At 54.2% G+C, this 21,818-nt stretch overlaps 8 protein-coding genes across 8 annotated transcripts; 1 reads left to right on the forward strand and 7 right to left on the reverse strand.

Moving 5' to 3' along the window:
* Positions 1-256: 256 nt before the first annotated feature.
* J3458_020296 (uncharacterized protein) lies at positions 257-889 on the reverse strand (the record flags this gene model as incomplete). Its single annotated transcript, XM_066121959.1, has 1 exon — positions 257-889. One exon carries the CDS (start codon positions 887-889, stop codon positions 257-259), a length of 633 nt encoding a protein of 210 aa, XP_065972949.1.
* Positions 890-2,385: 1,496 nt separating this feature from the next.
* J3458_020297 (uncharacterized protein) lies at positions 2,386-3,096 on the reverse strand (the record flags this gene model as incomplete). Its single annotated transcript, XM_066121960.1, has 1 exon — positions 2,386-3,096. One exon carries the CDS (start codon positions 3,094-3,096, stop codon positions 2,386-2,388), a length of 711 nt encoding a protein of 236 aa, XP_065972950.1.
* Positions 3,097-3,198: 102 nt separating this feature from the next.
* On the reverse strand, positions 3,199-6,377 carry J3458_020298 (uncharacterized protein; the record flags this gene model as incomplete). Its single annotated transcript, XM_007812287.2, has 3 exons — positions 3,199-3,861; positions 3,951-4,326; positions 5,746-6,377. 3 exons carry the CDS (start codon positions 6,375-6,377, stop codon positions 3,199-3,201), a joined length of 1,671 nt encoding a protein of 556 aa, XP_007810478.2.
* A 4,549-nt stretch (positions 6,378-10,926) lies between these two features.
* Positions 10,927-11,337, reverse strand: J3458_020299 (uncharacterized protein; the record flags this gene model as incomplete). The annotated part of the gene is made up of 1 exon (XM_066121961.1): positions 10,927-11,337. The coding sequence occupies one exon, from the start codon at positions 11,335-11,337 to the stop codon at positions 10,927-10,929; it is 411 nt and encodes a 136-aa protein (XP_065972951.1).
* A 1,188-nt stretch (positions 11,338-12,525) lies between these two features.
* On the reverse strand, positions 12,526-14,333 carry J3458_020300 (uncharacterized protein; the record flags this gene model as incomplete). The annotated part of the gene is made up of 3 exons (XM_007812285.2): positions 12,526-12,609; positions 12,703-13,740; positions 13,824-14,333. 3 exons carry the CDS (start codon positions 14,331-14,333, stop codon positions 12,526-12,528), a joined length of 1,632 nt encoding a protein of 543 aa, XP_007810476.2.
* A 134-nt stretch (positions 14,334-14,467) lies between these two features.
* RIA1_2 (Cytoplasmic GTPase/eEF2-like protein (ribosomal biogenesis)) lies at positions 14,468-18,225 on the forward strand. The gene is made up of 2 exons (XM_007812284.2): positions 14,468-14,930; positions 14,984-18,225. The coding sequence occupies exons 1-2, from the start codon at positions 14,868-14,870 to the stop codon at positions 18,131-18,133; spliced, it is 3,213 nt and encodes a 1,070-aa protein (XP_007810475.2). The 5' UTR covers positions 14,468-14,867; the 3' UTR covers positions 18,134-18,225.
* Positions 18,226-19,788: 1,563 nt separating this feature from the next.
* On the reverse strand, positions 19,789-20,220 carry J3458_020302 (uncharacterized protein; the record flags this gene model as incomplete). Its single annotated transcript, XM_007812283.1, has 1 exon — positions 19,789-20,220. One exon carries the CDS (start codon positions 20,218-20,220, stop codon positions 19,789-19,791), a length of 432 nt encoding a protein of 143 aa, XP_007810474.1.
* A 792-nt stretch (positions 20,221-21,012) lies between these two features.
* J3458_020303 (uncharacterized protein) lies at positions 21,013-21,312 on the reverse strand (the record flags this gene model as incomplete). Its single annotated transcript, XM_066121962.1, has 1 exon — positions 21,013-21,312. The coding sequence occupies one exon, from the start codon at positions 21,310-21,312 to the stop codon at positions 21,013-21,015; it is 300 nt and encodes a 99-aa protein (XP_065972952.1).
* Positions 21,313-21,818: the final 506 nt, after the last annotated feature.

Below are 21,818 nucleotides of genomic sequence, written 5' to 3' on the forward strand. Positions count from 1 at the left end.
CCTTCTCTGCCCCTGGCGGTACATCAAGACCACGCACTTGTACGCGGCCACGAACACGTAACTTGGCCCGCGGCAAGGAACACGGATGGCATTAGCCCGTGGGCACAGGCGGACGAGAGCGCCGCAGCTGACAAAGAAGACGGAAACTTGCCCGACGGGGACCAAAGGGGAGAGAGTCACAAACAAGTCAAGAGTCCAGCTCCGTGTACTCCGTAAGCTCCATGTAGCCGCAGGCCAGCTCTGATTACCGCGCAGCTCAAGTGCTATTTTTGCGGCCGAGCGGGCGTGCGGCTGGCATGTGCAGCTCACGACTCGTTCTCTTCCTTTGCGCGTGGTAAAGAGTCAAGTAAAAGGACAAGTTGTGCATGCCCGGCCGCGAGAGTGAAACCCGGGCGGCGCCACGGGGCCCCAGATTTAGCACCACGGCTTCCGTGTGCAGTAATTGTCCAACGGCAGGCGACCAGGGACAATGAGCAGCAGAGATCTGTTTGGCCGCCACCGAGATGTTGGCGCCGGCGCCCTCGTGCCGCGTGCCGAGTTGCCAGGTCCCCGCGCTGCCGTCGTCGTCAGCTTGGGGAGTCGCATTACGACTTCGCGATGCTTTTCTTCTTTTGCCGTGCTTGAGAGCCGATTCATAGTAGACGCGTAAGCCGAGAAGGTTGGGGAGAGAAATCAACAGTCTTCCAGTGGCATGCATATATTTGCAGGAGACTGGCGACGCCATTGCCTCGTTGTGAATGAGCTCGTCGCATTTGTTTCTTTCTTCTTTTCGACAGTAACGAAAAAAGAAAAAACCACTTGGATAAGCCCTTGGGGACTTGAAATCTAGTCCATGGCAATAGTACCACGGCACACGCATACAGCAAAACGCACGCCCAGGAACCTTCATCCACACCACACGACACCACACACCAACCGCTAAATAAACATGGCCGCCCCCAAAGCCATCATCACCAAGGTCGTCAGTCCTGCCCACAGCACCGCCCGCCCCCCGCTCAGGGCGAGTATCGGCGCCGCTCCCGCCGTAGGCTGCGTCCCAGACACAGAGGGCTCAGGAGTCGGCGAGACGGTGTGAGTCTGCGAGACCGAGGCAATTGACGTGGTGGCATTCACTACACGCCGTCAGCCACTCCGTACAAAAATAAAATACATGACACAAAAAAAGCCAAGGGAGAGGAGACACACCAGCAAATGTGTGGCGGTAGAAGGTGCGCGGCTCCGGTCTAAACGCGGCCGTGGCATAGCACAGAATCGCCGACGCAGACGATTCGAAGACGGTGGCGGTTTCGCACCGGTCAAGGCCGCTACTGTCTGTGTGAGTGAGCCCAGCTCTGCTTTGGTCCATTGTCCATTGTCACCGCCAAGCACTCACCAGTCCGACCTCGACCCGTCGTCGTAAACGACCGCGTTGGACTCGCACGCCGTAGCAAACGCCGTCTCCTGCCGGCAGCCCGCAAACCCCGAGCGAGCGCCGTAACGAGCGCCGTAACGAGCGCCGGGGAGACACTCGGACGAGAACCCTGCGCTGCGCCGTGAGCCATTGTCTTCCCTCTTTCGAAACTATACATGATCAGACGTCAACGGTATTCCTCCACCTCAATTATGCGTGTTCCTCTCTCCTGCAGACCAGACCCATCCACATTCATTTTCCAACATGCCCACCGATAGACCACTTTTAAAAAAAAAAAAGGACAATAAAAGAGAGACACTCACATCTCCCGTTCCAAGAATGCCACCCCAACACCCCCCTTCCACTCGTAGGACTAGCCGTCGTGACCGCCACGCTCGTAGATGTCGGATCGGGATAATTGTCGACCGGCGATTGACCCACCGTCTTGGCCGCCACCGCCGCCGTAGCACTCAACACCAGCAACTTCGTGGTAAATAAACTCACAAGTCGCTGAAAACTCCGGATTGACGATTTTCAATTACGCGGAAACTCAATGATACATGTAAAAAAAAAAGGAGGGAATCGTTAAAAAAAATAACAAAATAAATAAAAGACCAGGTCGCAGCGCGCATGACGATTTATAGCAAGCGGGGTAAGGCTGGTCGTCGTTATTCTTCAACCTGCCTGAGACGGTCTGGCAACAAAGACGCCGGGCGGTCCTTGGAGAACCGTCTGTCTCCTCCCCTGTGAAATGGGCACACGAGACGAAACGCAACGATGTACCAAGATCCTTGCATGAAAAACGACAGCAGTGGCATGAATAGAGCACTGACCTGGTGCCACACCGACAAAGAAATCAAATGCGCCCAAGACTGCTCAATCGCTTTGCTGCAATACTATCTGCATCTACAATAATTACGCACCGCTATGCCATCCTATTCCCTCCAACAGCAATACCACTTCCAAAATCGAGACACCATCTCACGCCGTCGCTTCTACCGGGCAGAGTGTTTCTCCTCGTGTGCCGCACCCTGACCCTCTTGCCTGGGCAACACAGACTCGTCGGCCCTGTCCACAAACGAGATGTGTTCTGCTTGCCCAACCTCGCTTGTAGAGACTTCCACTTCCGTCGTGCCACTCTCACATCTCTCACAACGCGCTCGTGTTGCGAAATCCCTAGTAATGATATTCTCGTCCAAAAGCTCTTGTGGCTGTTGTCTGCCTTCCGCTGCCTTGGCAGCTTCTCGATATCCTCTGCCTAGCCAGGCCAAAAACAACCTGTTTCGTCGTAACCTAGCTTCAACAGGACCCTCTTTGCTCTTGGAAGCAGAAGGCGCATCGTCTGGTCCTAGACGACCAGGCGCCGAGTGACGCCGCGCGAGTTGTGCAAAGTCGTCCATGGGCATTGGATAGGACGTTTCCGGGCTGCGGGGCGGCATCAGGGAACTCAAGTCCGGCTCATCAGGCAGGACAACGACATTTATTTCCAGATCGAGAAAAGAGTTTGCCTCCATGTCAAAATCGTCGCCAGGATTCACGTCTTTCTCCGTTGCTTCCTCAGAGGCAGAAACTGGGGTGGCCAGCCGCCCGCTTTTCTGCACCAACCTGTGCGATTCCTGCGCAATCTGCTTTGATGCTGCGGGGACGTTTGCAGCAACGTCATGGCACCATCGTCCATGTACAAGCGTTCCGCATCGCCAATCCATTGGATAATGACGTCTAGGTGACCCGTCATCAGAAGCTCCGTCAAAGCCGACACTGGTGTAACCAATGTCGTCAGAGTCCAACTCGTCACCAAGACGCCGTTTCTACGACGCCTCTTTGAGTTCTTGGGCTTCATCCGACTCCTCTTCTTCTTCATTGTCCACGCCCTTTCTAAGGGCTGCGGCTTCTCCGACTTCCATCTTGTGCAGTTGTTCCAACTTCTGTTGCTGGTTGAGGACATCCATTCCGTCGACAACATCAAATTCCTCCTCCTCCTCCTCTTCTTCTTCTTCTGTGTCGCCGCCGCCGCTGCCTGGCGACCGATCAATTGGTGGCCGCTCTGGGGTCCCGTTCACGGCGGGAGGGGGGCTCGAGGGTCGAGACCTCGGAAGTAGACTGTCTCGCAGCGGTTTAATAGTAGGGTCAAAGGCAGCAGGCAACCCCAAAGCCTTCGCGACTTGGTGCGCCTCTTCGTCTGGGGAGGCTTGTGGCTCGAGTTCATAGGTGCTGCTCGTTTCGCTATCGGCTTCGTGGAGACCATGGCTAGCGGCAAGCATTCCCAGATATGTCTGGCGAGTTGTGTCGTTGGCACGCTTGACCTTCTTTTTTATGCGCTTCTCTGTCGGTCGAACAACAACAACGGGGACGGGCGAGTATTGTAGGCAGTACTTGGAGAAGGAATTGCGAGAATTAACTAGTCCTTGGATACCGCCCAGTGAGCGACCTCTAGTGCCAACAATGAGCATGGCAGGCTGGTACATCTGGATCTGCAAGGGGACAGTGGTCAGCGTCTCATCCCTCTCTCGCTCTCTCACAAAATGCAACGTCTGTTAGTAGGCCGAAGGGGTGTACGAACCAGCTTTTGGAAGGTCGCATGCAACTTTCCCACCGCATACTCGAGCACAAAACTAATGGCGCGGTTGGCACCGTTCTTGGCCAGAATGCCCTGCATGACGTTTGCTGCGTCCTCTTGATATTGCTTATCATTGTAGCGGATTTCCTTCTCGATGACTCGGACACAAACAATTTCGTCGCCGTCATCGACTAGCTCATCTAGCAGCCACTGAATGGCATAGTCAGAGTATGAGTGCTCGTCGACGCCAACCATGAAGCTACGCGATCTGCGTCGAGCCTGATATCCCTTGTGCCGAACGTTGAGGGTCAACGAGAGGGTGTTGTTCTTAGTAGCCTCGCCGCTGGGGACATTGTCGAAACCAACGTGGTGCTGAAACCTATCGTTTTTCGTCTCGGTTAGCGTCGCCATTGTGCGAATTGGTTACAGCCTTGAAGCCGTAGCTTTGGGCAAACATGTAATTGAGGAAGCGATTGAAGAAAGAAAGAATGGCAGAGGTGCGACAGACAGGAAAGATGTGAAGAAAGAAGAGTAACAGCGCCTGGATGGGAGGCTCAGACTTGGGCAGTGAGCATGTGGGTAGACGAGAACAGACGAGATTCGAAACCATGACTCCACCACTGTCGTGGCGGCCACAGTAGCTTCGAGCTAGTCTCGACATATAGCTGGAGCCCGGTTGGGCTGCGGTGGCACCAAACCAGACCAGACCTTGACACTTTGAAGGATCCTTAGTCCAGTGACTGGTGGGTGCTACCCTCACTATGGTGCTCCCCCGCTGCCTTGCCCAAGAGGGTCCAGCCCCCGCGTCTCTGTGTGTGTGCGTGTGTGGTGTGTATGGCGGCGACACAGAGCAATGCCTCGTGCGCCATGCCTGGCTTGGTCGTGACGGCTCAGCAAGGCTATTGCTGGTTGACAGCGGGGTAGGGTAGAGGGGTCGATGTGGATGGAGACTTGTGGGCAAATGGCCAGAGTGGTACGGAGTAGAAGGCTGGTCCAAGTGGATCCCCTTGATGCCTTCAAACGACGCTCGCGGCCAGCCCGGGCGCAGCCGAGAGTCTGCAATGTGCAGTGCTCACTAACAAGTCCGGGTTGCTTTGCTATGCGGATGCGGCCAGGCGTACTGGATGAATGAGCTGCCGTCTGTCACTGCGCATACGTGCAGCATGCCGAGCAACGTCGCGGTCGCTGCCATCGACCGCACTACCAGCCCCCAGCCATGTACTGTAGGAAGCAGGCAGGAGGCCTAGCCAGACCCATCCGGATGGCCGACATGATGGTGCGTTCAGCCAGCGAGATCTCAATGACTAGATCTAAGGTATTCGTTTGGCTTGCGGGATCCGCCGCTATGCTTCAATGCTAACCAGCAGCTTGGGAGCGGTTCCACTCCACCGTTCGTCGACATGTGGGCCATGGTTGACGTAGACACAGCTTCACAAGCCCCGGGTTTGAATCTTGTTGGATACAGGCGGGCAAGCGGTGGTTGCGGCAAAGACGGCATTGCACCCAACGCATCCATCATGTCGAGTCCGGGTAGAAATGCCGAGTTGGTGTGCACAGCATTAGAGCTGAGCGTTGAGCAAGGTGTAGCGCAGGGGTCAATTTTGGGGTATAAAAACCGACGACCCCATCTCGGCATGACGGAAACCGGCTGCTTTGGTCACTTTACAACCTGACGCTGGACAAACACGGTCTCGTGCTCTGGTCTTTCGGCATGCAAGTGTGTACGTGGGCAGCAGACAATGAGTGGAAAGGGTAGATGACATGTGTGGAATTTGGACAAGGAGATGTGGCCTCTTACCGTTGAGGCGGCGGAGACGCATTTCGAATGCGCAAGCCATGAGCAGTTTGCTTAGAAGTGCTAGGTGCGACGGACGGGTTCCTCGAGCGTCGGAATGAAACGGATGAAACAGACGATTTCCGCCCAAAGGAGCTCTCTGAAAGCGCATCGGTGGGCGTTCGATCTGAAGGCGAATGATCGGGCTTCGGCAACTCGTCCGGGAACGATATTGAGGCTTTCCTCGCGTCAGCCGGCAAAACATCTTCACTGGACCCTTGCTTCGTTTCGAGTTTAGATGGCGGGGAAAAGTAGGAAGCCGAAGCATCAAGCGTGGTGTCGAATTTCGCATCGACAGGCTTGGTCGTGTCCATCTCGGTGTTGATCTTGGCAACCGTCTTGGTCGTCTTGGTAGCCAGCTTGGCATCAGGTTGGACACCCTTTGGCGGCACAGAAGACATGGGCAACAAATCTGAGTCGGAGCTATGAGCAAGACGCGGCGAATGCATCATGAACGAGAGCCGCTTGAATCGGGACGATGTTCCTCCTCCTTTTCCGCCTCCTCCTCCACCTCCTTCACCATCCATATGCGGACTGGTATCTGTACGATGGCTGCCAAAGACTGATGACTTGGGGCGGCCGGCAAAGGTGAGCATTTGTGGCGAGAGGAAGACGACGAGACTAAAAAAAGGGATGTTTAGGCGGAGAGACGACGAGGGAGAGTAACAAAAAAAAATTGTCACCAAGAAAGTGGTCCAACGGAGAGACCACCTCGCAGGCGTCGGTCGAATCTGAAATATTCAATGTCAATGACCAAATTCGACGCTTTGTCTTGTCTCGAATACTATTCTTCTCCCAGATAAAAAGATTCCCCCCAAGGGCTCACGGACGCTGGGCTTCAATGTTGTGGTCCGCAATCTAAGACAACAAGTCTGCAGCGAGACCAACTCTGGGCAACTCTGGGCAGCTTCCGGCACAGATGTGCCGAGAAGTCGAACACGAGAGACACAGTCGGGAAGGTGCAGGCAGTTTCGTGCCGCAAAGGTACCGAGTACTTTTCGCGGAGTAGTATCGGCGCTATACCAGGACGAGGGATTATGTATTAGCAACCGAGACAGCAGGATGATGCGATGGCGAGATTTTCCATCTGTAGTCGGAAAGGATGCGCAGGACGGTTTCTCGTGGTTTGCTGGGAAGCTGCGGAATGCGGCTCGTGGAATGGTGCTTTGAACCCCAGATCTGCAACGCAAGCACGGGGAACAAGGTTAACAAGAGGGATCTGGAGAGTTTAAAAAAAAAAATACAAATAAAACAAGTGGCTGGCACAAAAAAGAAATCCCAGGACAATAGGCAAGCAATACCGCCGACAACAAACGGGAGAAAAAGAGGAATTGAACAGAAGACCCCGGTCTGAGGTCCAACAGCTGTACGCTTTGGTGCCGGGGATCCTCAAGCTAGGGCCGCGCAACGGTCAGACGGACGAGTACCAGTCACAGAGTCGAGAGTCAATGAGCGCCAACCTAACAACCGTCAGTGCCAAACGTGTACAATAGTAGTGCCTGTTTGATCTTTTTTTTTTTTCCTCTTTTCTTACCCTTCTTTTCTCGTCCCGTAAGTCGTGCGGCCGAAGCGCAATTGCCGGGATGTCGTTTAAGCAAAAGGGACGATTGACGATGGAGCTCTTGAGCTCTCCACATGAGCAGGCAATTTGATGGGCAAAAACACCAGACCAGAATCAAGTTTAGGGGCGGGCGAAGGGCGGGCGCTTTGTTCTTTGTAAGAATTTGCCGCCCACGCACGTGGGAAAGGGGGACCTCTGGCAGCAACACACCCTTGATCCTGGTTCCCAGTGATCTGACACCTATTTGTTAAATTTTTTTTTCTTTTTTTTTTTTTGCCCCCTTCTCTCCCTTTTCGTTTTGCTTCCTTGAGGGGCAGTGTTCTGGCGCAACCTTGTGTTCCCTGGTAGAGGAGCTCCCGGCTTAGCGTCGTAAGGCAGACGTCACCCTGTCCTTGGGCAACGAGAGCAAGGATCTGGTAAATGACCAGGACTTGGTCCCCTGGCTCTTGGTGTCCCGGAGACGAGGTTCAAGACCGAGATAATTTTTCAAAAAAATAATGAAAAAAGAAACAGAAAATAAAAATAAAACATAAACAAGTCTCGGATAAAAAGGTGGCTGTGAGTTTGTGAGAGTCTGGTGTGCCAAAATGGCGAGGCACCCCGGCCAATGTCTTGCCTTGCTGCACCTCTGGTCAAGTCAACAGGTCAATGACTACACAGAGTCGTATTCATCACCTGATGGCCCCGTACGTGGTAAAAAAAATTTAAGATAGTTTAGGATATGGAATCAGTAGCTGGCAAACGGGGCAACCCTGGCGTCCGGACGTGGCGCAAGCTAAATTTTGGCAGCCGGTGCGTAAAGGGAAAAAAAAGGAGGTCAAGTCCAACGAATCGAGTCCGCCGTCCGTGGCCACGAAGAAGCTTGGACAGAAAAGCTGCAAGTTTCACAGCTCCGCTCGCAGGCAGATCAGATCTCAACAAGATGGCGGACGGCAATGCATGACAAATCGGCCGGACGTGGTATGATGGTATGGATGGTACGACGATGTCCTGTTTATGCGCCTCGACGGTGTGATGTGATGGACGGTTCCCTTTTTTTGGTCAGGCCTTTGGTGTGAGAGACCGCGATGGTGATGGGTCAAAGACAAATGCTCGCATGTTTCTATGGCAAATCAGGAGAGTAGCCGTTGGATTTGCCGTCAAAAACGCAGTTGCCGGAAATGCCTGCCTTGTCGTTTTCTGTTTTAATGTTATACTCCGTACCCCGTATATCAAGTTACTTGCGAAACATATGTGTTGTGTGGTACAGCATATATACCAACTCGTGTTGGCCGACGGGCTAATGAGCGTCGGGGAATCGCTCCATGTCCCGTGCTGGGTACACCAAGTGCTTAACTACAATGGCACCCAACAGGCCGAGCACGATGAAGAGTAAAAATTACTACATACTATCCATCTCCTACGGCGTGCTACGGAGTGGGATTGCCCCCAAATGCCTGCCACATGTGCGTTGATGTGTCTGCATAATGCCACGACTTCCCATGTCGGGGCGAGGCGCCAGGTCACTCTCAGCCAGGCTTGAGTCTGTTTAGCCACATGCATCTGTGGCGTGGGCCTGCCCGGCCGTACATGAGACTGCGGAGTTGAGGTGTTGACACTTGCAACACAAAAACCACCGCCTACACCGCACACCGTATTCCAACATCTCAAGGTCCCCAGCATCGCTTTTTTCCCGGGGTGATACATGCAAAACTCTCTTCCCCGTGGTGTCATTTCCCACCTCGACTGTGCTGCATGCATGTTCAGCAATCGACCATCTCCTCGCCGCCAAGATGATCAGGCGTCACACCTCCCACATCTCCCACATCTCCCACAGCTCCGTCTCCCAGCCAAGCAATGCCACAACACCAGCCCACCGCATCGCAGATGGAGGTGGTGGGAGGCTCCGCCGATGGTGGTGCGCCGGGCCTTGGCGCAGCCAAAAGACATGATCGAATCCGGAACGTCTTGCGTCCTAACACGCCCAGCGCGACCAGTTCATCAGCCATGCCCCTTTGGTTTTAAGCATACCGGCATCATACATACTCATCCCATGCTCATACCATTACGGGCCAGCCGCCGTCAATAATGATTGACTCAATCACCACTTGTGACGGACGCGTCAAGCCCAGACGCTGCTTTGCACAACAACATCGTGGGGGCCGCGGCCGCCTCCCAAGATCAGCTTTCCGCCACGGACCAAAAATCAGAAGGTTTAGACACCTATGACACCGTCTTCTCGGGATAGGTAGCTCGCAGTTTGCGGACTTGCAGGTCGTATATCCGATCCTTGACCGCTCAAGGCAGGGACACAGCGCGATCAGTCATTCACAATGTAAATGCGGCATGACTGAGCCAAGAAACAAATCTACAGCAAGCAAAAAAAGACGTCCACCCCGTTATCATGCAAACCGCTTGTTCCTCGAACATACTCCGTACATACATGTTGGTTGCTTCCGCACGCAAAGGTTAGCCGTCACGGGAGACTCGCGAATTCGTTGCCAATACAACCTCGGCGGGATCAAAAATGGCCTTATGCCAAGGCGGCGCCTCCGCATCTTTCGGAACGCGGGAATCCAACGAAAAGAAAGAGGCCATTATCACAAGGCATTAATCCGGTATTGTGCGCAAGTATGCTTAGCATATGGACGATGGGAGAGTCTTGGCGGTTCGGATCGTCCATTCAACCCGCATGACGAGCCGGCACAAGGGACCATCATCTCTCCACAAATCATGCTGCCGCTTCTCAAGTGTAATAATTAATATCTTCGAATACCATTGTCCATGATACCGCTATCCCGTCTGGTCCCATGCCATTGAGCAAAACCCCGCGCACGCCCCCATCCACGTCTGCCCGCGGAAACGCCCCCCAGCATGCTCAATGCCTGTGCAACGGGAAGCAACGCCGTGTACATAGGGCTTATCGACCTGCCGATTTAGCCATCAATGATACAGTACGCAGCATCGACGACCTTTGTGAGTTGCCTTTATTTGGCCAGCGATATGATATCGTCATCTCCCGGCTCTCCAGAAACACCCGGGACCATTTCCTATCCCGGACTCGGATGGAAAAAGTAACCACGTAGGAGGCTGTGTAGTTCATCACCATCAACAAAAAGCACCAACTTCTCTTCGCTTCTTGCCTCTTCCTTCCCCCCCGTCGCATCTCAGAGAAACGGAATCCGTCCGAATGACCGGTTCGGCTGTGCAACCAGGGCCCCCCGGCTTTGCCCAGCGCGTTAACATGCCAACCCTGCCCTGCCCTGGCTGCAATAACAAAAATGGGTACTCGGTAGATCCGTACGTAACTCGTGCTTTTTCTCCTTTGCCCACAGATGAGCTTGTTCCCGTCCCAGGCTCCGACAACTAAACAATATGTACCGAGTAGAGCACCAAGATGGAGGGTGGGGGCTACACAGCTTCGAGCGCAATTTACGGAGTACTAATTGACAACCCTTTTCTCTATCCTTGTCCGCAGCCGGCTGCCTCCCAAGCCTCAGCCCAGGCGACCACACCCAGACGGACTTGGTTCGAGTCTGAACATTTGAAGGCGGGCTTGGAGACGGGCTGGGGAAAAGCGGTCCTGTCAAAGGAAAAAAAAAAGTTTATCGTTTAAGCTTGAACACCTGGCCATCGTGTGCCGTCATGTCTGTGACCCCCCTCCTCTCTCTCTCTCTCTCTCTGTGCCAGTTTGGGGTTATTTGGCGCCCACCCACAACTCTGGCGTTTAAATGTCTGTGCCGTGCAGTGGCTTTTCTTGTTTTCTCCCAACTCGTGGCAATTACCGAGGGAAAGACCATCTTGACCGCCGTTATACAGAATGCGCCGCCGGCCAACACGGTCCTGGTCTGTGGTGCCTGCCCCCATGGACCGGAAGCGCAGTCCGGAGCGGAAGCCGCTTGCAGCACCGAAAATAAAGTGAATTCAGTAGGGGTCAGATATCTCTGCCTGCCCTCCACGTGGGTGTCCAGCAGGGCGTTGGAGACCTCGCGAGCAACCTGTTGTACATACATCATACATGCGCATTACATGGGCATACATGCTGGTGCCAAGGTAGGAAGTGACACGTTTCATTCACCTCGGCAAACCTGTGTTGCACAGCAGATGGCAGGGCGCCGAGGACGCCCACGGCTGGTAGGTTGGGAGCGGTGCATTCGGTGAGTGCTGTGATACACGGTCTAGCATGTTGCGGCTTAAGGGGAATGGTGTGTTGCCTTGCCTCTCCTTGCTCGCCTTGCACTTGCATGCCACACCTCCTCGCTGCATGGGTGCAGTGGGAGACGACGATTGGGTGGTGCTTCTTGTCCACTGTCGGTTCCGGGATATTACGTATGAATTACAATAGAATAGACGGGCACCATGGGCCATGGCGAACCAACTCGGTGAAAATAAAAAGAGGTGTAAAGAAGACCGCATGAAATATCTGTTTGGATCGAGGTTGATGCCTTTGGTTTTCCCACTACGCAAATGGCCTTTGACACGCGACTCGTAAAAGCAGTCTAGGGATATATATCCCTGCCGCCACGGAGATCGCCATTCGCGGCTGGAATGTATCTCGTGGTGTGGGATTCTACATGCGGACTACGGAGGATGCTAGCGTGGCGAGGGATCAAGATTTTGAATGGAGTCAAGCTCTCAGCTCGGAAGTTTGGGGTCTGTCGTGTGATATATCTTGCGCGGCTGCGTTTCAATTAAACGCTGTTCAACTCTTGTGCGCTTTAAAGCTGCGGCGTCACAGGATGGTGTCGTGGCTGTTCCGGGGCGGGCGGGCGCCATATGGTGCTAGGATTTCTATTTCAACCCACATTCATTGTGTCGTCTTCAATGCTTCAAGGTGCTAGGAATCTCAACTTGTATCTCACATTAAGACGTCATCTTCGTCCATTGACGGGGGGACATCTCCCCCCACGGGCGTCGTTTTTACGCTGCGGCTATGCAGGCTTGCCTCCTCCTCCTCCCTCCTCAGCAATCCATCATGTTTTGTGACATGTCCCCAACTCCGTGACGCCAAATGCCATGCAGCCGACTAGATGGGTCTGCATACATGCCCGGCCGTTGCCTGCTCTACCCCGTCTTGCGGCAGACCTACGCATGTGCGTCATGTCTGCGTTAAGACATTTGAGCAAGGCATAGGCGATTCTTCATGAATATTTTTTTACCGGCCAGGTTTTCTTCATCTTGTCCCTTGTTCAATGTATGAAAGCTTAGTTGTAGGTGCGAGACAGGTTGCGGAGGTACCAGTCTACCAGCTTGCGTCCGACCTTGGCCTCGGAAATATGAATCAGGTCCTACAGATGAGCAATTAGCATGAACCATGTTCCAACGGGGTTGGGAAAGAGCAAAGGAAAAGAGTAAAAAATTAACGTGAGGGCTGTACTCACTCCCTGTAAAGCGTAGTCAAGGTCGCTAACGTTGACTAGCTCACCATCAAGAAGACCTTGGTCGTTCCATCGCAGCTGCTTGGTGCGCTGCTTAGTCACCAGGAGCCATGATCTCAGCTCGTCGGGCTTGACCTCAAGGAAGCCAGCGAGCTTGTTCAGGTCCATGGTGGTGTACAGTCTCAGGTAGGACTTGATGGTAGGGCTCCACATATTGGTCTTGACCTCGTCCATAAACACGGCCAGGTGGTGCTCGACCGGGTCAATGTTCGACTCCGGGTTGTCAAAGTCGGGAGGAACGGGCGAGATGAACTTGGGGCAGGCAGCTCGGAAGAGCTCCTCAAAGATGGGCAGCGACTCGGGGCCACCACGCTGCAGCCTGAGCAGCTGGTCGCCGTACTTCTCTCGGAGGGCGCTGTGGATGGTGTCATCCAGCCGCGTAGGCTGGAAGGCCACGCAAATGGCGATGAGAGCGTACATCTGCTCATTCTTCTTGGTGATGGAGTCGTACTGGGCGTTCTTCTGGAAGTTCTTGGTCCTCGAGACGTAGATGAGGATGTGGCTGAACATGCGGATGGCATCAGCGTAGCGGTGCATCATCATATAGGAGAAACCAACGTAGTAGTACGTGGTGAAGTGGGCGGCCATGACGCGAGCAAACATGGCCTTCTTGTTCAGCTCAATGTCGTCGAGCGTCTTGAGGGCGAGGGCGAAGTCTCCGAGCAAGCAGTGCACGCGTAGCAGACCAATAATGGAAAAGTATCCCAGCATCTTGTACAGGTTCTTGGAACCATAGTCGCCAGCAACAGCAGCGGGGTCCTCGTTTCGCTTCATGGCAGCGAGCTGCTCAGTGATTTGAGATCGCTGGATCAGGGAGTACAGCACATTGAGGACACTGTATGAGCCCCAGGTGTTGGGGTTCTCTCGGAGAATCTGGATTTCCTCCTCGTTAGAGGCTTGGCGAGCGATTCGCGACCTATATGAGGAGAAGGAGTTGAACTGGTAGATGAATTCATCGATGACATCCCAAGCCCAGTAGTACTGCAGAAGAATATTTTGTTAGCCCAAGTTCACTTCCCCGGAAAGTAGCAATTGCCCTGTCCTGGTTCCGCGGATCAACTAACTGAAGGAGGCTCGAGGTCGACAGGGCCCTCGGAGTTCAAGATGAAGTGGAACAAGCTGCAGTAAGAGTCGTAACTCTGGAACTTGACGTCCAGGGGCGCCGATAAATCGAGAGGTTGAGCAGCCTGGACAAGTCGAGCCTGGATGTCGTCGGCTTGTTGCGCCATGGTCAGGGAAGTGGTTTGGCTGAGCTCATCACCGTCCTCATACTGGACATGCTCCTTGTACTCGGCCACCAGGGCTTCCTCCTCGACGTCGCTGTCATCATCGAGCGCGCGGGCCGGAGCCACGCCGTTCTGGTACGTCGCCATCTTGTTCGGTCGCTCGTCGTCGTCTCGTCGAGAGTCGAAGGCGGGTTTTGGGGGGAAGGGGGGGGGGCACAGCACCGAAATTTTGCGCTTGGCTGAGGGGCCTGGACGCTCATCCGGAATTTTCGTCGTTGTTAGGGCTTGTGGTGCCGATATGCGTCTAAGTAGCAGCTTATGGGGGCTAAATGCATATCGTTTGCACATACCGAGAAAATTAATGGTGGGGCATACTTGGTTGTGAAGCGGGGCACCTTAAAAGAGGTCAACTATCTCAGTGGCGAGGGGTAGACAGGGTGAGGGTGAAGTCATGAAATAAGCCCATGTAGTGAGAGGTAGACCACATCATAGGACTGTAGCCAATGACTTAATTTTCTCGGCCATATCTGTGGCAGAAAAAGAACGACTCCACTGACTCATACCAAATCATATAGCATCATATTTTCTGATCCGGGCATCGCTTGCCATTCTCCAACAACCAGCCAGTGGTGTGTCTGGTGGTGGAGCAACTTGTATCGAAAGAGTCACACGAACGACCCAATCAAACGAGTGAAAATCACTAAACAGCTCTTTGCAGACCAACTTCCAAGAGCTTCAAAAAGCTCAAGTAGCCCCAAACTACCATCTCAGATCGTAATCGAGTCTTTGGCTCACAATATCGAGAGCCCGGAGGCAGGGACAAGTAGAATCATCCTTGGAGACAGCCCGGCTCATACAGTCGGATTGACAGAACATCCCATCATGCCCGTCGTGACACCAGAAAAGCTGGCAAGCCTGCAAAGGCAATCAAAGGACATTAGAAATGTACGGGACACTCAAAACATCCCATGAGTCTGCACTAACAGGAATGCATGTAGATCTGCATCTTGGCTCATGTTGACCATGGCAAAACCTCACTCACAGATGCCCTGCTCGCCACAAATGGTATCATCTCGCCAAAACTTGCCGGCAAGATTCGATACCTCGACTCACGGCCAGACGAACAGCTTCGAGGCATCACTATGGAATCATCGGCCATCTCATTATACTTTTCCATGCTGAGGAGATCTGCGCCCGAAGCCGCGCCCGAGGCCAAAGAGTATCTTATTAACCTAATCGATTCGCCTGGTCATATTGACTTTAGCAGCGAAGTGTCCACCGCGTCCCGGCTTTGCGATGGTGCCGTGGTCTTGGTAGATGCAGTTGAAGGGGTCTGCAGCCAAACGGTTACAGTCCTGCGACAAACCTGGACAGAAAAACTGAAGCCTTTGCTGGTTATCAACAAGATGGACCGGCTGGTTACCGAGTTGAAGATGACCCCTGCCGAAGCCTACGTGCATATTGGCAAGCTTCTGGAGCAAGTCAACGCCGTCCTGGGAAGCTTTTTCCAAGGGGAGCGCATGGAAGAAGATCTCAACTGGAGAGAAAAGATGGAGGAGCGGGTGAATGCAGCAGTCGCGGCCAAAGCATCCGCAGACGAGGACTTTTCTTCAGATTCTGGCGAGCTGCAATTCGAGGAGCGTGACGACGAAGATATCTACTTTGCTCCGGAAAAGAACAATGTCATCTTTAGCAGTGCCACTGACGGCTGGGCATTTACTTGTCGGCAATTTGCCAGTTTATACGAGAAGAAACTCGGCATCAAGCGTGGATTGATGGAAAAAGTCTTATGGGGCAGCTTTTACCTCGATCCAAAGACGAAAAAAATCCTGGGCCAGAAACACTTGAAGGGCCGAAATCTCAAGCCCATGTTTGTTCAGCTGGTTCTGGAGCCCGTATGGACAGTATACCAAGCAACATGCGGCGGTGACAATGGCAAGGGGGACCCGGCTCTACTGGAAAAAGTCACCAAATCTCTGGGCCTGACTATTTCACCGCACGTCGTCCGAGCACGGGATCCGAGGTTACTACTAACAACGGTTTTTGCCTCGTGGCTACCTCTATCCACGGCACTGCTCGTCTCTGTCGTCGAGTCTTTGCCGTCACCACCAGCTGCCCAGGCAGAGCGAGTCCCAGATCTCATCGAGCAGTCGCCGGGCTCAGAGGTTGTCGACAGGTCCATCAAGGAGGCCATGGTGTCGTTTAGACACGAAAAGTCGGACCCCGTGGTTGCCTTTGTCAGCAAAATGGTCTCCGTCCCAGAAAGTGAGCTGCCTGAAAACAAGCGAAAGCCGGGACAGATGAGCGGCGAGGAGGCCAGAGAGATGGCACGCAAAAAGCGAGCCGAGGCTGCCAGGGCAGCGCAAGAGGCAGACGGAGACGCATCGGGTGACCTCACACAGGCCCTTGACGACGCGCATATCAACGACTCTGAACCGGAAGGACAGAAGGCAGACCCCGAACACTTGATTGGATTCGCACGAATCTACTCTGGGACGTTGTCAGTTGGCGACAAGTTATATGTTATTCCCCCAAAGTGGTCACCAGCGGATCCAAAAGCAGAGCCGCAGCCGCAAGAAATTACCGTCACAGCGCTATATATGCTCATGGGAAGGAACCTGGAGGCACTGGAATCAGTACCCGCGGGCGTCGTCTTCGGCATCGGTGGCTTGGAGGGCAAAATCCTCAAGTCGGGGACTCTTTGCAGCAAGCTCGAGGGCGCAGTCAACCTGGCTGGCGTCAGCATGGCTGGAAAGCCCATTGTGCGAGTGGCCCTGGAGCCGGTGAACCCGGCGGATCTGGACAAGATGATACACGGTCTCGGGCTCCTCGTGCAAAGCGACCCGTGTGCAGAGTACGAGCAGTTTGGGAGCGGCGAGCACGTACTACTGACCGCCGGCGAACTCCACCTGGAGCGGTGTCTCACCGATCTCAAGGAGAGGTTTGCACGATGTGATATTCAGGCCGGAGAGCCCATTGTCCCGTATCGGGAGACGATTGTACGAGCGGACGAGATGCGGCCTCCCGTAAACAAGGACCTCGGCAGAGGTGCCGTGGTGGGGACTACGACGTCAAAACAAGTCACGATATCACTACGGGTGCGGCCCCTTCCCCCAGACGTGACGGATTTCTTGCTCAAGAACGCCGACGCCATCAAGCGCCTGTACTCGGAAAGCAAACCAGGCGAGAGCGGCGAGGAGCAGCAGGAGCAGCCCGACGGCCAGGAGGACAAGGTTGTTGCCGACACGGCCGTAACCGCCGTCAACTCGCTGTCCGTAGACGAGCTCAGGACGCAACTCCGGAAGCAGCTAGAGACAGGCAAAGGGCGAGACGTGTGGAGGAACCGAGTAGACAGCATCGCCGCCTTTGGGCCCAGGAGGACAGGCCCCAACCTGCTCATCGACGCGACCAAGGACAGCATCCTCCCCAAGGCATTCGGAACCGGAGCCAGGGAAACAACACCGGCCCCTCGCGTCGGCGAAGCCCTCGGGCCCAGTCACCTATCAGACAAGATCACATACGCGTTCCAGCTGGCGACGGCGCACGGCCCGCTCTGCAACGAGCCGATGCAAGGAGTAGCCGTCTTCATCGAGGACGTGTCGCTCGACGCCGCCGCCGGCGAGGACGACGGCTCGGCGCGCGACAGGCTCAGCCGTCTGACGAGCGAGATCATCAAGACGTTCCGGGCGTCGCTGCGGGCGGGCTTCCTCGACTGGTCGCCGCGGCTCATGCTCGCCATGTACAGCGTGGAGATACAGGCGTCGACCGAGGTTCTCGGGCGGGTGTACGACGTGCTCACGCGGCGGCGCGGGCGGGTGGCGGCGGAGACGATGAAGGAGGGGACGCCCTTCTTCACGATCCAGGCGGTGCTCCCCGTGGCCGAGAGCTTCGGGTTCGCGGACGAGATGCGCAAGAGGACCAGCGGCGCCGCGCAGCCGCAGCTCGTCTTTGCGGGCTTCGAGGTCCTCGACCAGGACCCCTTCTGGGTGCCCTTCACCGAGGACGACCTCGAGGACCTGGGCGAGCTGGCCGACAGGGAGAACGTCGCCAAGAGGTACATGGACAGAGTGAGGAGGAAGAAGGGCCTGTTGGTGGAGGGCAGGAACGTGGCCACGGACGCGGAGAAGCAGAGGACAATGAAGCGGTAGGCGAAAAATGACGGGTTGCGGATTGGGGCTTTTACAAAAAGCAAATATACATCTATATATATAATTTACCTCTGCCCCTCCACAATGAGGATAAACTAGCTTATGGTGGTGTTTTTTTTTGTGTGTGTGCTAGTCGGCTAGTGTGTCTGACGCATCGCGGTGCGTGTACTCGTGGTGTATTGCGCGGTTAGTTACGGTTCCCTGGCCTGGCAGGTACGGCCGAAATATAGTGTTACTAGATGTCTTGCATGATTACCTGGCCCTCTTTCTGTTTATTTTTTCATTTTTACCAACTTGATATATATAATTAGCAAAACCTTAAAAAACCACAAGAGCAAGGCCATCGGGGCCCCCTACCGCAGTTAATTATGTGTGCCCCGTACGCAGGGCCGGAGCCACAACGATATTCGGCACATTCCGTTAGAGCACGTGCTCGAGAACGGAGCAGCAAAGTCATGTAGAGTACCTAGGTATTGTAAGCAGTGCATACGATGCCGGAATGGGCGTACACGATGCCGGTGGGCATTCAGGAGTGAGGTTGGTTTCTCCTCGGCGCAGCCGGACATGCCTCTGCGGCTGCGGGCAAAAGGAGCATCCATCCCGACCCCACCTCCAAATAGCTCGCGAACCTGCCTGCTTGCTTGATGTGTTGCGGTAGTATCCTTGTGCGAGGTGGTCCTGTTGGTGGACACTGCAATTCAACATGCAAAAAACGGCACAGCGTTGCTTGACCTTCACGACGCCCCGTGGTCCGGGTTCTTCATCCCCTTTGGCAGATTGATTGGCCGTTTGCCAAGCCGGATATGGATGGGCATTGGCACCGGGTCGGCGTCTGCTCCGTATTGTACGGCGGCAAGGCGGTGCAGACAAGACGTTGGCGAAAAGTGTCGAGTTGCACGGAAAGAAACGACGGACCAGGGGCCGGAGCGTACGCGCAATACAAACTCAAGGACAAGCTTTATCACGAGCAGGGTTCAGAACAAAAAGATTCCTCAGCAAAAGGCGGTTCCAATACGAGCTTTTTCTGTCAACGGCTCTCGCTGCGGAACATTCCGGTAATGACAGAGCGCGCCCACAGCCACCGGGTGATTTGCAATGTTTAATTCAGACCAGGCTTCCATCTCGGCTAAGCCCACCTTGTGTATAATGGACGGACCCCAGTACCATAGCCAAGCGATCGGCCAAACTATATTCGACACAACCCCCTTTCGTCACCGAGATGCGCCCCTACAATAATGACTTACCCCAAGTCTTATGCAAAAGCAAGCCCGCCGTGGTATCCAACGTCTGGATAATTGAGACTCTTGATTCCAATGAAATGTATATTCTAAAAAGCCTTGCAGACGCCACGCTAATTTAGATGCTGCAACCAAAATGAGACCCCAGAAATAAAAAATAAAAATAAAACAGGCACAAGCTTGAACATCTAGCAATGGCCACGCATCGCGCACCGCCGCATTAAATCAAAGACCCGAAAACAACAGTATACAAGACTCTCCATACAAGAACACCGGCCCTTCGGGATTACCCCGACTCTTTATATCCGTCCCAAATCAAGAGCGTATAAAATCTTGATCAAAATAAAGAAAAGAAAAGAAAAACGTAAGGTGATCCGGCGTGTTGGACCAAGAAATAGTGTAGAGCGGGCAAAATCTTTAGACCTTGTTCGTATTATAGGCGTGTTGGTGGATATGGTCTCCAAAGTATCGACTTCTCGTCTGCGGCACAGAGTCGCCCGCGTTGCCGGCCCATACGCCTGTGTAGTTGCCGAAACGGACGGCGTATCGGTCATCCTCGACGACGAAATAATCTATCCGTCTCTCGATGCAGCCGCCATCCTTGGACTGCTTGTTCACCCGGCTCTGCTGCTGATGTGACGGGGTCGGCGAGACGACGGAGAGCGAGCGGCGCTCCTGGCCGCCGGGATAACAGTGCAGGTCCTGGACCTCGAGCGTGCCGACGAGCGTGCGCTCGCTGTCGTTGATGTCCATGTTTGAGAGGGAGGTTTCCGAGATGCGGCGCGACGAAGGGTCGAGCGAACTTCTGCGCGAGGATTTGAGGGATGTGGCCCATCCTCTGAACGGCATGATGAGAGATTGGTGAGGCGGGGGAAACGGAGAGTTGGAGGTTCGAGTTGTCGTTTTGACCCCTGGTTAGAAGAAGAAAAAACGACGGGCAAGATGAGGTATTCTGCTGACCCGGGGCTGGGTGGTGTTGATAAAAGAGCTCAGGGTCGTGGGAGAAGTTCAAGTCGAGCGGAGACGGTAACAAATTATGGCAACACTGCGACACCTGACACGTAGACTTGATGATACGTTGGACCCAGTGTAGTCGTCGTTTTTGTAAGTCAAGGCTAGCAGCAACAAGACAACGGCGAACAAGGTGAATGCCAGACGAGGCTCTGGTTATATCTACCGGTTTTATGACAAGGGGACAAGCGAACAAGCCACAACCAACACCTTGAAGACCGGCGAGCAGGGATGGGCGGCACATCCCACCCCACCGACGCAAGTCGCCAGCTCTTTCCTCACAGAGAGTTGCTAAGAGCTGCTAGGGGTTGCAAAAGAGCGCCTCGACAAGGGTGAGACTGGTCAGACTGGTCAGACTGGTGTGATAGGGAAAGGGCCGGGCTGCGATTAAGCGCCTGCTCGGTGGTTTTGGACCTCCTGTGGAGAACTGGGGTCGACGAAATGGTGGGGAGTTTCTAGGCAGGCCAACATGGGGCGAACCGGAAGGATGGATGATGGCGGATGGACGATGGGACGATGGGAGACGGGGGGATGGCGGCATCCAGAGTCGTAGTTTCAACTCGGCCGCTGCGCTCTCTGCCAGTCAAGTTGACGTGGGAATGGCCTTGCCTTGCCTGTCGTCGCCCTGTCTTACTTACCTTTTTCACTTTTGAGATGTCGGGATGTGAGACCCAAGTGTCTCTCGTAGGGCAGTGGAAGATGCAGGACTAGGTCACTGAAAGGCGATTTCTGAATCCCCAATTGATGCACTCTGTTTTTTAAGCCTCGTTCCTCCCAGTCTTCCAGTCTTCCCCCGGTAGCAACCACCTCCTCCATACAAACATGGTCCCGTTTCTCAGGCAGTAGGGGAAAGCGCCTGACAGGGACAGGAACAGCAACAGGAGATGTATGTATGGTGGACTCTGACCACTTTAAGCCGTTGGAAGCCATATCCAGCTCATCCACCGCCACCGCGGGCCACTTGAAGCAACTCAAAATCAGTCTCGTGCCTTTTGCCGTCAAATCGGGGGTCCACTGGCACTTTGCCCATCTGCCCTCAGACGGTACTTCATGTATGTGTGTATGGTGACATCAATTGATCTGCTGCCTGCCCCCCATCCGCCCGGGATCATGGGTCAATGGGATGGATTTTGTCCGGTGGTTTTTGTTTCTCCTCGCCCGCAGTACGCGGCTTGCTCGACTGCGGAATAGCAGTGCCGGCGTCATGGCAGAGAAAATCATGCCATGCCCCAAGGGTATTAATTCCCCCCCCAAGGATGTTCCTCCGAGGGTATGCATGTATAATTGTACATGCACATGTGGGGGGGAAGAAACGTTGGACGCAACATTGCAAAATTGAAACCCAAGAGTTCCTCGCCGCAACAGAGAATCCTGTTTTGAATTGGAGTTAATTTGCCAGGACTCGCGCAGTGTAAAGCTCGATGCCACCGCAAGGC

Source organism: Metarhizium acridum (assembly GCF_019434415.1).
Source record: "Metarhizium acridum strain ARSEF 324 chromosome Unknown scaffold_573, whole genome shotgun sequence".
In the NCBI taxonomy this organism is placed as follows: Eukaryota; Fungi; Ascomycota; class Sordariomycetes; order Hypocreales; family Clavicipitaceae; genus Metarhizium; species Metarhizium acridum.